The sequence below is a fragment of the Brienomyrus brachyistius genome, chromosome 9 (assembly GCF_023856365.1).
Source record: "Brienomyrus brachyistius isolate T26 chromosome 9, BBRACH_0.4, whole genome shotgun sequence".
Taxonomy (NCBI): Eukaryota; Metazoa; Chordata; class Actinopteri; order Osteoglossiformes; family Mormyridae; genus Brienomyrus; species Brienomyrus brachyistius.
Genome location: NC_064541.1, coordinates 7,780,693 through 7,793,741, shown reverse-complemented (window position 1 = coordinate 7,793,741; position 13,049 = coordinate 7,780,693). Strand labels below are relative to the sequence as shown.

The following is a 13,049-nucleotide window of genomic DNA, read 5'->3' as shown; positions in this document are numbered from 1 at the left end:
CCTAGATGACAATGGGACCTTCGTGAAGATTACAGAAACCCCCCCCCCCCCCCCCCCAGCAGAGTGGAATGCATTAGGAGTGTCCACACTGAAATTAAGGAACCTGGTCCCGGTTTCTGAGCTCAACCTGGGACTTTTGTAGATCCTGGACACTTTAGTGTGTCTCTCTCACGCCATACAACCGGAACTGGAACCTTTATGCTAAATAAGCATGGGGGACGCAAAAAGTTCTTAGGGTAAACTTCACGCATAAATTCATATGAAACTACGCTGTCACACCATAACTACAGAGGATAAATAAGCTGTTTTGTTAGGTATTTGTTATCGAGGGGAATCAACCTGCAACATGTTCATGATTCTGATTAACACTGACCAGCAGATAAATCTTTCATTTTCCACAGAATAAGAAACAATGTAATGTTAACCAACTCATAAGTATTGGCTAATTTTACCGCCAATATTAGTTGGTTAGTTATCAAAGTTTCCAATGCAGATATATGGATACACAAGCAAAAAAATGTATTAGTTGATGCAATAAATGTAATTGAAGTACAAATATAATTCTATCTGTTCAATTTTTGCTACACTACATATCTTTTTCTGCACTTTCACCTAACTTCCAAGTTAGCGCTGGTGCTAATGGTAAATGAATCAGCAAGCTATCCTTGTAAGTGCCTCCCCAGTGACTCTTGTTTAAACGAAAAGTACCTAGTCCAGAGTAGGTACTAAAAAAGGTTCTGGAACTTCCTCTGAGGAACTACAATCGGGCCGAATTCCTACGGTGAGAGCACAACAAAAGTCCCTGGTTCTGGAAAAAGGTTCTGGTTTCAGCAGTATGAAAGTATGAGAGTTCCTCCTCATAATCAGTCACACCAGACTTGGATGGTCACTTGGATAGGATATGAACCACCCCATTGGGGTCCATAGAGAAAATCGCCCATTTTTTGAGAACCTTTAACCTTCCCATAAGGAAAATTGACATCACTAAAACAGGTTACCTCAGGTATTCTCTATTTTCTATTTGTTCTACTGAGAAAAAAATGCTTCTACTAACTTGTTATCTTCCAAACCAGAGTCTGTCAGGCGGCTGGTAGGTTGAGTGACAGGACTATACATGTGGCATACGGAACAACATTCTGACAGCACGTACTTGCCTTTAGTGATGCAAACCCCTCACATCTGCGGAGGGCACGTCAATATCCAGATAAACTCAATCAATCAACCTCACTGTCAAGTCAGACGCAATTTGTCTAAACGCTATGTATTATCATTGCTTTCGAAACCTATTTGTCTTTTAGTGGCAGCTGGTATGAATAAAGTCATAGAATGGATGTTTAGTTTCACCTGTAGCTGGGAAAGAGGCTCAGGAGACAATGGTACAGGAAAAAATAACATTTGAGAGCAAGTTCTATTAAGCGAACCCAGGGGAAAATGTAGCAAAAAGGAGTGGAGGTCAGTCTGGAAGCAGCAGGTTCTTCGAGTCAGGCATTCTCTGGTAGTTCCTAGCTGAGAGAGAGAGCATGCTCAGTTTGCTTGTCCAGTTCGTCGGCTCGAGTTGCTTGCCTGGTTTGCCTGCCTACTAGACACATCACACGTTCTTTATGTCAGATTTATCTTTATAAAAATTTCTGCTTCCTCCCTTCCTTTTGCTGACAGATGAGTATGCCAACATATGTGACTGTCATCCTTACACTCCCGAAAGGTAATTCTGGTATAGAAATACTTAATTGTCCCAAGTGGGGAAACATGGTGAAATTTGCCAAAGTTACAGTGACCTGTCACAGGATCCAGAGGATGTCATCAGACATCAGGGGATTATCATAGATCCACTTACTGCATGTAAGCTCCTCATGTTTCACAGACTACATGGTGCATGACAATCATCTGCTGATGCTGATCAGTGTGAGAATAGGGTTTGAGGGGAAGACACTTCAGCCTATGAAGGTAGTGTTGTTAGAGGGTCTTACATCAACGAACCATCCATCCATCCATTTTCCAAACCGCTCATCCTACCGGGTCGCGGGGGGTCCGGAGCCTATCCCGGAAGCAATGGGCATGAGGCAGGGAACAACCCAGGATGGAGGGCCAGCCCATCACAGGGCACACTCACACACCGCACACTCACACATGCACACCTATGGGCAATTTAGTAACTCCAATTAGCCTCAGCATGTTTTTGGACTGTGGGGGAAAACCGGAGTACCCGGAGGAAACCCCACGACGACATGGGGAAAACAGGCAAACACATCACCGAACCACCAACATTTAATTTCTAAGCCCCCACTATTTCTTAAAGCATGCAGCGATTGACAGGACAAAGTAATCCTACCCACTCTTGCCCAATCTCCAACCTTCTCAATATTTCATGCATAAGAAATCAGTGGCTATATCTAGAATTATGGAGAGTTAGTCAAGCTGTACTCTAGTGCTTGAGTAAGAGTAGAAAACATGGTACCCATATTTGCTCCAGTCAGATCTGTGTAGAAATCCTGCAGAAGCTACAACAAACAGACTAGTCTAAAGGGGATCCAGATGGGCAGGGACATGCCCAAGACCTCTTAAATGAATTTAAAAAGGCCAAGAAATCATTAAGCATCCATACAACAAAGAAACTTCATGGTCTTATCAGGGGCTAAAAAGGTGCCCAAAGATGTCAGGCTAGAAGGATGAACTTATAAATCTTTGTTATCTTGCTTTGTGTGTAGCTTAACCCTACTTCTCTGCTGGTTAGTCCTGGTCAGATACCAGCACCAGGCTACTAGTCTGGTACCGTTGCTTACTGCTTATCCACTTGCGACTCAGTTTTCCTTATTGCAACGCTCTGTGGCTCACACTGCTGTATTGAAACCTGTATTGAGTGACTTTAAAGGGATAGGTTGCTTTTTGTAAGATTTGTATGTTATAGCACTTTGTACTTGTACGTTCTAAATTAGTTTTAGAACCTGGTCCTTTTTAATTTTATTTGAGTAGTATTTCACTGATCACTTTTACTTGAGTAACATTATGGTGTGATTGTACTTTTAAGTATGAAACTGAATACTTTCCATCACTGAGCACAGCTGCCAAGATACTGAATCATGACAGCGATTTTGCCTCCACAAAAAGAGGTTCATTCAAGAGATCAGTTTCATTCTTAGTATTTGAATCTTCACAGTTTTTTTTACAAAGTCGCAAATATCCTTTCCTAAACTTGACCTATGTCTTCTTTGTACAAATATCATATGGAATAGTTCCGGAATGCCATTGATGTCCATTATTACTGCTGCATACTTGCATTTCTGTCAGTGTGAAGCTCAACCCTAAATGGTAGATGCTGGACTTATGGAAATTAGACACAGTAGCGCAATCACTGATTTTTGAGACTGATGTCTGATTATTGTATTGTCGTATTCTAGACCTGCTAATATCCAAAGAAGCAAAGAATAAACCCAAACCCACGATCCTGTCTTTAAAGCTCAGTAGGCCGGTGATAGGGCCCTTGCCTATTGTTTGGATATCTGTTCCCAGCCAGGCAAACAGAGAGCAGCCAGAGTACCTTTTGTTCCTCTTGAATGGCGAGCAGTGCTGCTCAGTGGTTATTAGGTTTAATTTGAAACTATATTTTATAGTGAACGATTAACATAAAGTATTTATTTAATTATGTCATCCAAATGTGCTCTTGGAGTAGAATAATGCCAGATACTTGCTTTGGAGGATCCAGTATGTACATAAGTTGGGGACTGAATCTACATGCTAAGGACTGCATGGGATAACGGATTACAGAACCTCACCAGCTATTCGGCTACAATGCCTGGTTTGAGTGTCGCAGCTTGGACGTGAGGGACGTGACGGTGTCTCCAGCTCACGGAACCGCTCAGAAGTCTTTAAACAGGTTGAGGCTGGCAAAGCTGTTGGTCCTGACAGCATCTGCTCACGTGTCCTGAATGCATGTGCCACGTAGCTGTCTTAGATGCGTACCGACATCTTCAACCTGTCCTTGACTTCGTGCACCTTGCTGTTGTGCCTCAAGAAGACCTCAGCTGTGCCTCTATAAAAGAGAGCAAGTGTGTCTTGCCTTAACAACAAGCATCCCGTCCTTTTAGCCTCCATAGTCATATAGTGTCTGGAAAAACTGGTCGTGTTACCCCTTACCCGCAGCATTCCCCAACCCCAGACTCAGTCTAGTTTGCATTCCCGCATAACAGATCTGTGGATGACGCTGTCTCTTTTAACTTGCATGCTGATCTGAGACGTCTAGATAAGAAGTACACCTACGTCAAGGTGCTGTTTATTGACTACAACTCAGCTTTTTATGCTATTGTGTCATCCAACTTAGCGTTAAAGTTATGAAATCTCGTGCTGAGCAGCTACAGAATATACCCAGTAGGGCTTTTCAGATCTGGCCTTTGATTCCACATCCAGGCCTTGTTTTCAGTTCTCGCAGCCAGTTAGTTTAATAATTACTGATTCTGACCAGAGGCTTCACACCTGGTTCCCAGGTAAAGGAAGGCTGGAAAATCAGCAGTGCTCAGACCTTGAGGACCGTGATTTGAAGAGCCCTGATATACAGAGTCGATACAATCAAGAGTACAGAAGAGGGAGATTAAAATTCAAAAAGACACTGAGTATCCATTCAACTTTGGTCACATTGATGATTAAGATGATTAAGGGCAGATGTATACATATGAAATTAAACGAGGTATAGCTGCTTCCGCTAACATTTTGGCAGCACAATGACCCAAAATGCTAGGCTAAAGCTACACTGGTGTAGCTTAATAAGAAGAAAGTGAAGGTAATTGAGCGGCCTAGTCAAAGTCCTGACTTGGATCAGATAGAAAGTCTGTGGCAAGACAAACATTTTTGTCCATCAACCATCTCTGACAGAGGTTGAGTAATTTTGCCAAGAAGATTGAACAAAATTGCACCACCCATGTGCAAAGCTAGTAGATATTTACCCAAAAACACTTCCAGCTGGGATTGCTGCCAAAGGTGCTTCCACTACGTATTGATTGGTATGGGGTGGGGTCTTATGCAGTCAAAATGTTTCTATGATGTTTTAATGTCTTTTTCTGACATTAATCTTTTTATACCTGAAAGAAAAAAATATTATTGCTAAACTGTTAAATTTGAAATGCATCTTTTGTCATAGCCCTTTGTATAATTGTCCTTTGGTATCTATGGGGGATCAGTTACAGGATCCCCCCCCCCCCCCCCATTTATAAAATGGCGTAGTATTTGTGCATAAACTACACAGATCCTCCTGGATACCTTACATCTAGAATAATAGAAAGTAAATACTACGTATATATTTGTCATATTGTATTTTTAGGAGACAATGACAAAAAATATTCAGATGTAACCATTGTAGCACATATAGATTATATAATTATAATATAAATTTATTTACACTCTCTCTTTATTCTCACTTCACTCGCATGGATTTAATGTAGTGCTCAGCGCGGCGAATTAAAGCTTTGCTTTTTGAAACTAGGATTTATTTTTTCAAACATCTTTGATCCACAGTTGGTTCAATTTGCGGACATGGAACCCACAAAGAGAGAGGGCAGACTGTACATCAGGGGGACGCTGTTAACCGCACTGAGGTGCTTAATAGCAGTACAACATATACACATATTTACATAATGTGCACGAAATGTACCGAGCACCAGAAAGTCAGGGGAAACATCTTGAACAACTTAAATTGACAGACTGGTGGAGGATATTGAGCCTATTGCAAATCTTTGTTTGCGGCATATCAGTACACACCCTGTTTTTCTGCGAATAATAGGTGAACTCGGAATGAACTCCTTACTCGACATTGGCTGCCTTATCTTCTTTTAGCTCCTGGAAAAGTATCCCTTCAGCAGATAGAAAGACTCTAAAATGCATTTCTTACAAACAGGTCACCATGGTGGGCTGAATTAGTGCAAGGCCTTCATAATCACACTACAGACAAATAATATATAGCACAATATCCAATACACCCTGGTTGCTTGAACTACCAATTGACCCACAGATAGCCAGTTAGACTTGCTAATTGCAAACTAGCTGCAGTTGGCAATCCAGGACTTCTGACATAATCAGTAACCAGAGTACTAGTGTGATCTAGGTAATATATCATCCATAGGTTATTTTTATGCTGAAGGAAAGCAAACTAGATATATTAATCTGGTCCTTAAGTAGATATCACTACACTGTAACACTGTGGATCCAGTAGTCAGACTGAAGAAGTGGTCAGCATGTAACCTTGTGGAGCCAGTGGTCAGACTGAAGAACTGGTCAGTGTGTAACACTGTGGAACCAGTGTTCAGACTGAAGAAGTGGTCAGTGTGTAACACTGTGGATCCACTGGTCAGACTGAAGAAGTGGTCAGTGTGTAACACTGTGGAGCCAGTGTTCAGACTGAAGAAGTGGTCAGTGTGTAACACTGTGGATCCAGTGGTCAGACTGAAGAAGTGGTCAGTGTGTAACACTGTGGATCCAGTGGTCAGACTGAAGAAGTGCTCATTGTGTAACACTGTGGAGCCAGTGGTTAAGGCAGGGGAGTGGAAAAATCTGACACATTAATCAGTTATACAGTTAGCAGTTTTGAGTATTATTTGAGATATTATAAGATATTTTGAGTTGACACCTTTGCACAGTTAACTGCAGGACTAATCGCAACTGGGTTTCCCTTGAGTTCTGTGTGAGGTATACTTTCAGAGGAACATTGCAGTAGCATTTCAGTGGAAGTACTGTAGTATGGGTAACACCTTTGGATTCAGAGCATTTTATACCTGAGATGTTTCTATCAAGCAGGACCGATGAAACCAGACAGAGCACTGTCTATAAAGTGTATCGTCTACGTGTTGGTGCACATGTTTTTGCGCAAACGAACTCAACCGAGACTTAGGCAACCGAGTTGAGAGAGCACAAACAAGTTGACAGATTAAAAAAAAAAACATAATTGTTTGCTCATTAAACCTGAACTTGTAAAGCCTGGGCATTTGGAACTGTTACAGAGGGCAGAATGTTCAAATGAAAGCGGCCTTTGCTTTGTCATATGTAATTTGTCCACGTTTAATACTTACAGCACCTCCTTGAGATGAATTCTAAGAAGTGATTAAGAGAAACTTCACCTAATGTGAGTTGAATTTGTCAAGTTGCTGGCAAGACACTCAAAACTAACTGTAACTAGTAAAATTATTGATTCTGCAGCTTACTTATCTTTCATTGGAGCTGCAATTGACTTTTCTTCCCATATTGTGTAACCTTAAGACCCTAAAGATGACCTGCTCATGCATGGAGGAGCCTCACCAGAAAGCCAGTCATACGAGAGAGACGTGGGCTTTAATCAGAACTTTATCTGCTTGTTGGCTGTCCTGCTCTGACACTGTCCCATTTGGTCTGCTTCCAGAACATGCCCCCTCCCCCCACCTCTGCTACCACTGCAGCCAGCAGATTGGGTTAATGTACCACCAGAGGTTTCTGTAACCTTGCTGTGAAAGGCTAACATTGGCTGGATTTTGGGGGAGGGGGGGCTCTCAGGAGGGTTGGCCTAGGGACTTGCCTCTGCGTTGGGGATTTATAAGCTGCCCCCTGGGCTGGAATTTAAGAATTGCATGATCCTCCAGTACTGACCATTCAGCAGCAGGCTGTGAAGCTATGGGCGTCGCATACAGCATTCGAGAGTAAGTGCTCACCTGGGACTGCTATGAAAAACTGTGGAGATATAAAACTTTTACTCTTGCAATGGGACACAATGGAAATTCTGCGCATATATATTTCATAGATTGCTTCCAGCAGACTTTAAGACATGATTCAAAACTGACAGTCATCATTTGCAAAAAACATTTGGCATTGTATTCTGGGGTATGAGTTGGCGATAGCTGGCTAGAAACCATCACTCAAGGAGATGTACAGGTAAATTCCGAGAGGAGTGTGTGGTTTTTCAGAATTGAATTGTCCAGGGATGCTGTTTTTGAGGAAATGGGCTCGCTTCAGAATTACAGGGCAATTCACATGCACTTTATATTGACAGACTTACTTTACAGGATTTTTTTTTTATTTATTTCCACTGTAATGCATCTGAGTCCACAAAATCTGCCGCTATTGTGATGCATAAGCCTACTCGGAAAGATTCGATCACTGCAGTCAACGTGAGATTCTCCCAGTGAGGGAAATCTGTGTCTGTGCTTATCGTTCCTCTGACTCCCCATTTAGAGTGGACCACCTGTACACTTTCTTCGTCCCGTGGTCACTGAACATGAATGGAAAAGAGGCCCGACGAAGAAAGCTCATCTCAGTGGAGGAGGATCCATTAAACCTGATGGACAGCCTCTTCAACGAGCCCATCAACAAGAGCTGGGAGGTAAGTTCAAATAGATGCACAACTATCAGTACGGTATCTGAGAACCAGCTCCAAATGCTTGCTTCCTCGTGTTTCCCAAACTAATTACCTTTATAACAGATTTTCAGAAGCCAGACCTCCTTCTCTTATACACATTTGAAGTGGTATTATTGATTATTTACCTGTCCATCCTCCTAACCAGTTTATTCAATAATGCCAGTTGACCTTGGACCCCCAGAGGTTTTTTTTCTCCCTACTTGGGAGTTTTTGGTTCCTCTCCTCCATTGTCATCTATCTCTCTTTCATTTCTTTGTCTTCCCTTTTCCCTGTTTTGTATTCCTTTGTCTTAATGATGCTGTATATCTTAATGATGTCTGACATCAACGTATCACAACACATCCATGTAACGCACCTTGGAGCAATTCTACTGTGAAAGGTGCTATTTAAAAATAAATTCAGTTGAACTGATTTGAATTATCCTGCCCAGGACTGTTTGGGGGTGGGGGGGGGGGGGACTGGAACCTATCACAGGGAGGGCACAGAGCCGCAGTACACCATGCATTCTTGGATAGGATGCAAGTACAATGCAGGGCACATGCACACACAATCACACACAGAATTTTAGGAAGCCAGTTAGCTTAACTGCATACTTTTGAGTTGTGGGAGGAAAATTTTGCTGAGAATATGCAATCTCTGCACATGCAGCGTGGAAGCAGGATTATTTACCCACATTGCATGTAATTTTACAGTAAACACTGACATTTGCAAAAAATAAAAATAAAACCTGTATAGCCAGTTTATACTAATGTTACTGTTCTTGTAAAACATTCCCTCTCAAGTTCTAGCACGGCTGAAGCAAGCTTTATTTTCGAGGAAATGAAACTTAAACAGATATTCAGACAGCCAATAGGGTTTGTGTGGGTAGTCGTTGGATTGGCCAATGAGGTTCATTTGGGGAGAACTTAAATGTCGTAGCGTTGGTTTCACACTGCACAGAGCAGTGTTTCAGATGAAGAACAAAACCACCAGCAGACATGAGACCATTGCCAAGGAACACCAAAATTCTATTTTTTGCCAAACATTGCTCGGAGCCCTACGTACAGGTGGGTAGTTAATCAGCTGTCAGTCTTGTTGAATATGAAAGAGGGAACAAAATGCGAACTTAATATTTTAATAACGGTTGCTTGAAAGATGGATGGGTTTCCACCTAAAAATCATGCTGCTGTGTTCAAGAAGGAGCTAGTAAGTCAGATTACTGTCTAGGGGTGAAAGGTATTTGGCAGCTGCCCCAGTGTTCAGCTTCATTGTGAGTCATGAAGTAATAAAGGGAGAAATCAATGTTCATGGTTCCTGAATTCAGAAAATGAAAGGATTCTGCTCATTTTAAAATCTGCCCTGGGTGCTTTGGAATTGTATTTAATTCATTCCCTCAAAATACAAATATTTATTATTAGTAGTAATAAAAGTAGTAGTAGTACTAGTTGTAATAGTATTATACATATTTTCTGTGTTGCAAAAGGAGTTGGAGTAATTAAGTCTTAAACTTAAAATATAACTGACTCTCCATACTCATACGTTTTGGTTATAGATAAATTTTGTATATCCATTAAACTTTATATTGGGATGCAAGTGTTAGCTTTGAATTTTCATACCAACTAAAGGCGCAGGACAGGTTTTTAAAGTCTTCTAGTGAAACCATATCGATGTCTGATAATATACACTGAATTTGAAATTCTTTCTTTCTTCACTGTGAATCTGAAGGCAGAGAGGCAGTGATGGGAGAGATTTGACCATACATTTGGCATGAGCTCCCGTTTAACTGATTGGTCATGGTTGTTTCTCCTCAGATCATCACAGTCCATGAGACAAAACAGAGGCAGAGTGTATGCAGCTCTGAAGAGGAGGAATCCCCCGGGGATGACTTGGACGATTTTCTTCTTCCAGAGCTGATTGACCGCAGTGACCTGCTGGATGAAGTACAGTGTCAGAAGGTGAGTTTGAAGCACCTGTTGGTTGGCTACCAACATCCAAATTCATCTCAGGGCTGCCAACTCTCATGCATCTGGTGTGACACTTTCAGACTCTCACGCTCACGCAAGAAATCTTAGGGCAAATCTATATTATTTCATTATAAACCTAACATTTGCTCAACGAAAGCGCTGTGGTTGTTTGCAAACCCTACAGAGGTAACAAGGTAACAAAAGTGTCACATACATGCAAATGAGTGTGCAGACCTTGTCTCAAATTCAAAATCTCACTGCAGCCAGCTGATCGAAGTTGGTAACCCTGCATATTCACAGCAAAAAGCTAGAAAGGGAATGTTCTGACCTTTTGACCCTGGTGTCCCCTAACATGTGAATCTTTCTGCCTTATTTATGAAATTGCTTAAACCTCCAGAATGTTAAGAGAACTTCTGATCAGACGAGGTGGCTCATCAGGTCTCAATCTCTCCATCTTCACAGCTAGCCAATCATCTGCCAGCACGGACTCAGGGGTATCCATGGCGACTGGCGTACAGCACAGCTGTACATGGCACAAGCTTGAGGACACTCTACAGATATCTGTCTTTACTGGACAGTCCTGTGCTGCTCGTTATCAAGGACATGGGCAATCAGGTACCTTCCACACCTATGCTAATAGCAGTGTTTCCCCAATCCGGTCCTTATGGACCCACAGACAGTCCAAGGTTATCTCACCTCCCAGCTTTGGTAGGGAGCAAAATCATGGACTGTCTGGCAGGGAGCTCGGAGGGAACAAAACTGTGGACTGGCTGTGGGTCCCCAAGGACCGGATTGGGAATTACTGCCAAAAGTATAAATGCTGTACCAGCCCAGCATGCACATGACTGGCTTTGGATTATTCTTTCTCAGAATGGTGTGTTGGGTTTGGCAGCAGAGTTTGACACTTTTTTTGCTTCTCTCTTTCTTTGCTTCTCTAAGGTGTTCGGCGCATTCTCCTCTCACCCCTTCAGAGTCAGCAACTGCTGCTACGGCACAGGAGAAACGTTCCTGTTCAGCTTCAGCCCTGATTTGAAGGTAGCTCTGCCCCTCTTCTCCCTCTACATGTACGTTACATCTCAGTAGGAAGGGAAGATTACTTCCCCCCCCTCCCAACACACCTGCATGCAAAAGACTCAACTGACGGCAAAACTCTCTTGCAGGTGTTCCGCTGGAGTGGGGAGAACTCTTACTTTGTGAGGGGGCACTGGGACTCTCTGCAAATAGGAGCAGGAGGGTGAGTGTTAGTTCACCTAAACACCCGTCATAGGTATGCTAACAGGTGGGGACCAGGCACACCGTAAGAGCAAAGTCGACATCTTACAGAGAACTTTTTTGCATCCCTGTACAAGAGGTTCTAAGCTATAAAGATGTGTTCAGTTGTTAGCTAAGAAACAACTCAGAATTGATAAAGAAATTAATGTACTGGTTTTGTATGAATAGTTACTGTACACATACATACACAACCGGACATTAGGATATATTATGTTATGTTAGCATTTGTGTTAGTGTCTTGATTGATGCAGTATTTTCCTCTGTTGTCCTCTAGGGGGTGCTTTGGCTTGTGGCTGGATGCTGATCTATGCCGCGGTTCCAGCTTCCCTTGCCAAACCTTCAACAACCAGCCTCTCTCCTCCAAAAAAGACTTCACAATCCAGGACCTGGAAGTGTGGACCTTCAGTTCAAGAGAGATTTGACTGTACAGAGTCTCACCTACCTTAAGAGTTTCTGGGAATGAACCAGAGGACGGAATGCGGATGTGGACAAACTACGCTAGAACTACTAGCCGCTGAACCACATCCTTGCATGCGTCAGAATCTGTACCTCGACAGATCATATTCTGTTTGGGCATGGAGAACGAGAGCATCCGGGATGCCATACCTCAGAGCATCATATACTGTAATGACTTTGCATTCCTGGAGCATCTGGGCTTCAGAAAATTACTGTATTCCAGCCACAGGTGTATCTTGTGTATTTGAAAAGTGTCTCTGAGAGGAGTGGTTAACAGACACAGCGGCCAGGTGGGGGTCCCTGTTTCATATCATTTACAAGGACATCAGTTTTTTAGAAGCATTCACTTTTAAACATAAAGACGTTTCACAAGCATTCAAAATATAATTATTATGAAAAAGCATTTTTTTTATAATTTCGTATTCTTTTCATGTTTGGTCAGTTTTTAAAGATATTTTAAATTATTCCGAATTTGAGAAGAGTTTGTGGGTGTTTGATGTGTGATTGGTCTTTGTTTTTTATGCTGCTATGACGGTGCTGGCACTGGTTTTGCAACTTTGTTTTTAAAATGATAGTAAACTACATGTTTGTCTCTACGATACATTAAATTTACCTATTAAATCCTGATGAGGGTTTCTATTCAAGGTCTGTACGCTGTTTTTTCTTTGCTTAACTATAAAATCATTCTAACTTACATCCAATCATTTCACATGACTACTCATCCAGTATAGAGTCCCAGTGCATGAGGAGCCTATCGCACTAGTGAAGGGTACAAAGCCTTTGAACAGGCCGGATGCCTCCCTGCTGAAGACACTTGCATACTCATCTCATTGGCTTCCAGTTAAGTCTCGAATTGACTATAAAATACTGCTATTAACTTATAAAGCACTAAATGGCCTTGCACCAGAATACCTTAGTGATCTGCTGACCACATACAACCCTCCACGCTTGCTTCGCTCTCAAGCCATGGGATATCTGTTAGTGCCTAGGGTAGAAAGAGCTACGGCAGGCTG

At 42.2% G+C, this 13,049-nt stretch overlaps 1 protein-coding gene across 2 annotated transcripts; it reads left to right on the top strand.

Moving 5' to 3' along the window:
- Positions 1-7,586: 7,586 nt before the first annotated feature.
- LOC125749517 (nuclear receptor coactivator 7) lies at positions 7,587-12,680 on the top strand. Of its 2 annotated transcripts, XM_049026849.1 has the most exons (7): positions 7,587-7,649; positions 8,182-8,329; positions 10,156-10,299; positions 10,771-10,923; positions 11,248-11,343; positions 11,469-11,542; positions 11,855-12,680. In XM_049026849.1, exons 1-7 carry the CDS (start codon positions 7,624-7,626, stop codon positions 12,000-12,002), a joined length of 789 nt encoding a protein of 262 aa, XP_048882806.1. In that variant the 5' UTR covers positions 7,587-7,623; the 3' UTR covers positions 12,003-12,680. The 2 variants fall into 2 exon arrangements, with proteins under 2 accessions (XP_048882806.1, XP_048882807.1); XM_049026850.1 differs by lacking the exons at positions 7,587-7,649; positions 8,182-8,329 and adding an exon at positions 8,876-9,411.
- Positions 12,681-13,049: the final 369 nt, after the last annotated feature.

Excerpts from the sequence above, each read along its gene's own strand:
- LOC125749517 (XM_049026849.1), top strand. The coding sequence starts at position 7,624 with ATGGGCGTCGCATACAGCATTCGAGA. Across the intron at positions 8,330-10,155 it reads CCATCAACAAGAGCTGGGAG|ATCATCACAGTCCATGAGAC; the intron begins GTAAGTTCAAAT and ends GTTTCTCCTCAG. Across the intron at positions 11,344-11,468 it reads GCTTCAGCCCTGATTTGAAG|GTGTTCCGCTGGAGTGGGGA; the intron begins GTAGCTCTGCCC and ends ACTCTCTTGCAG.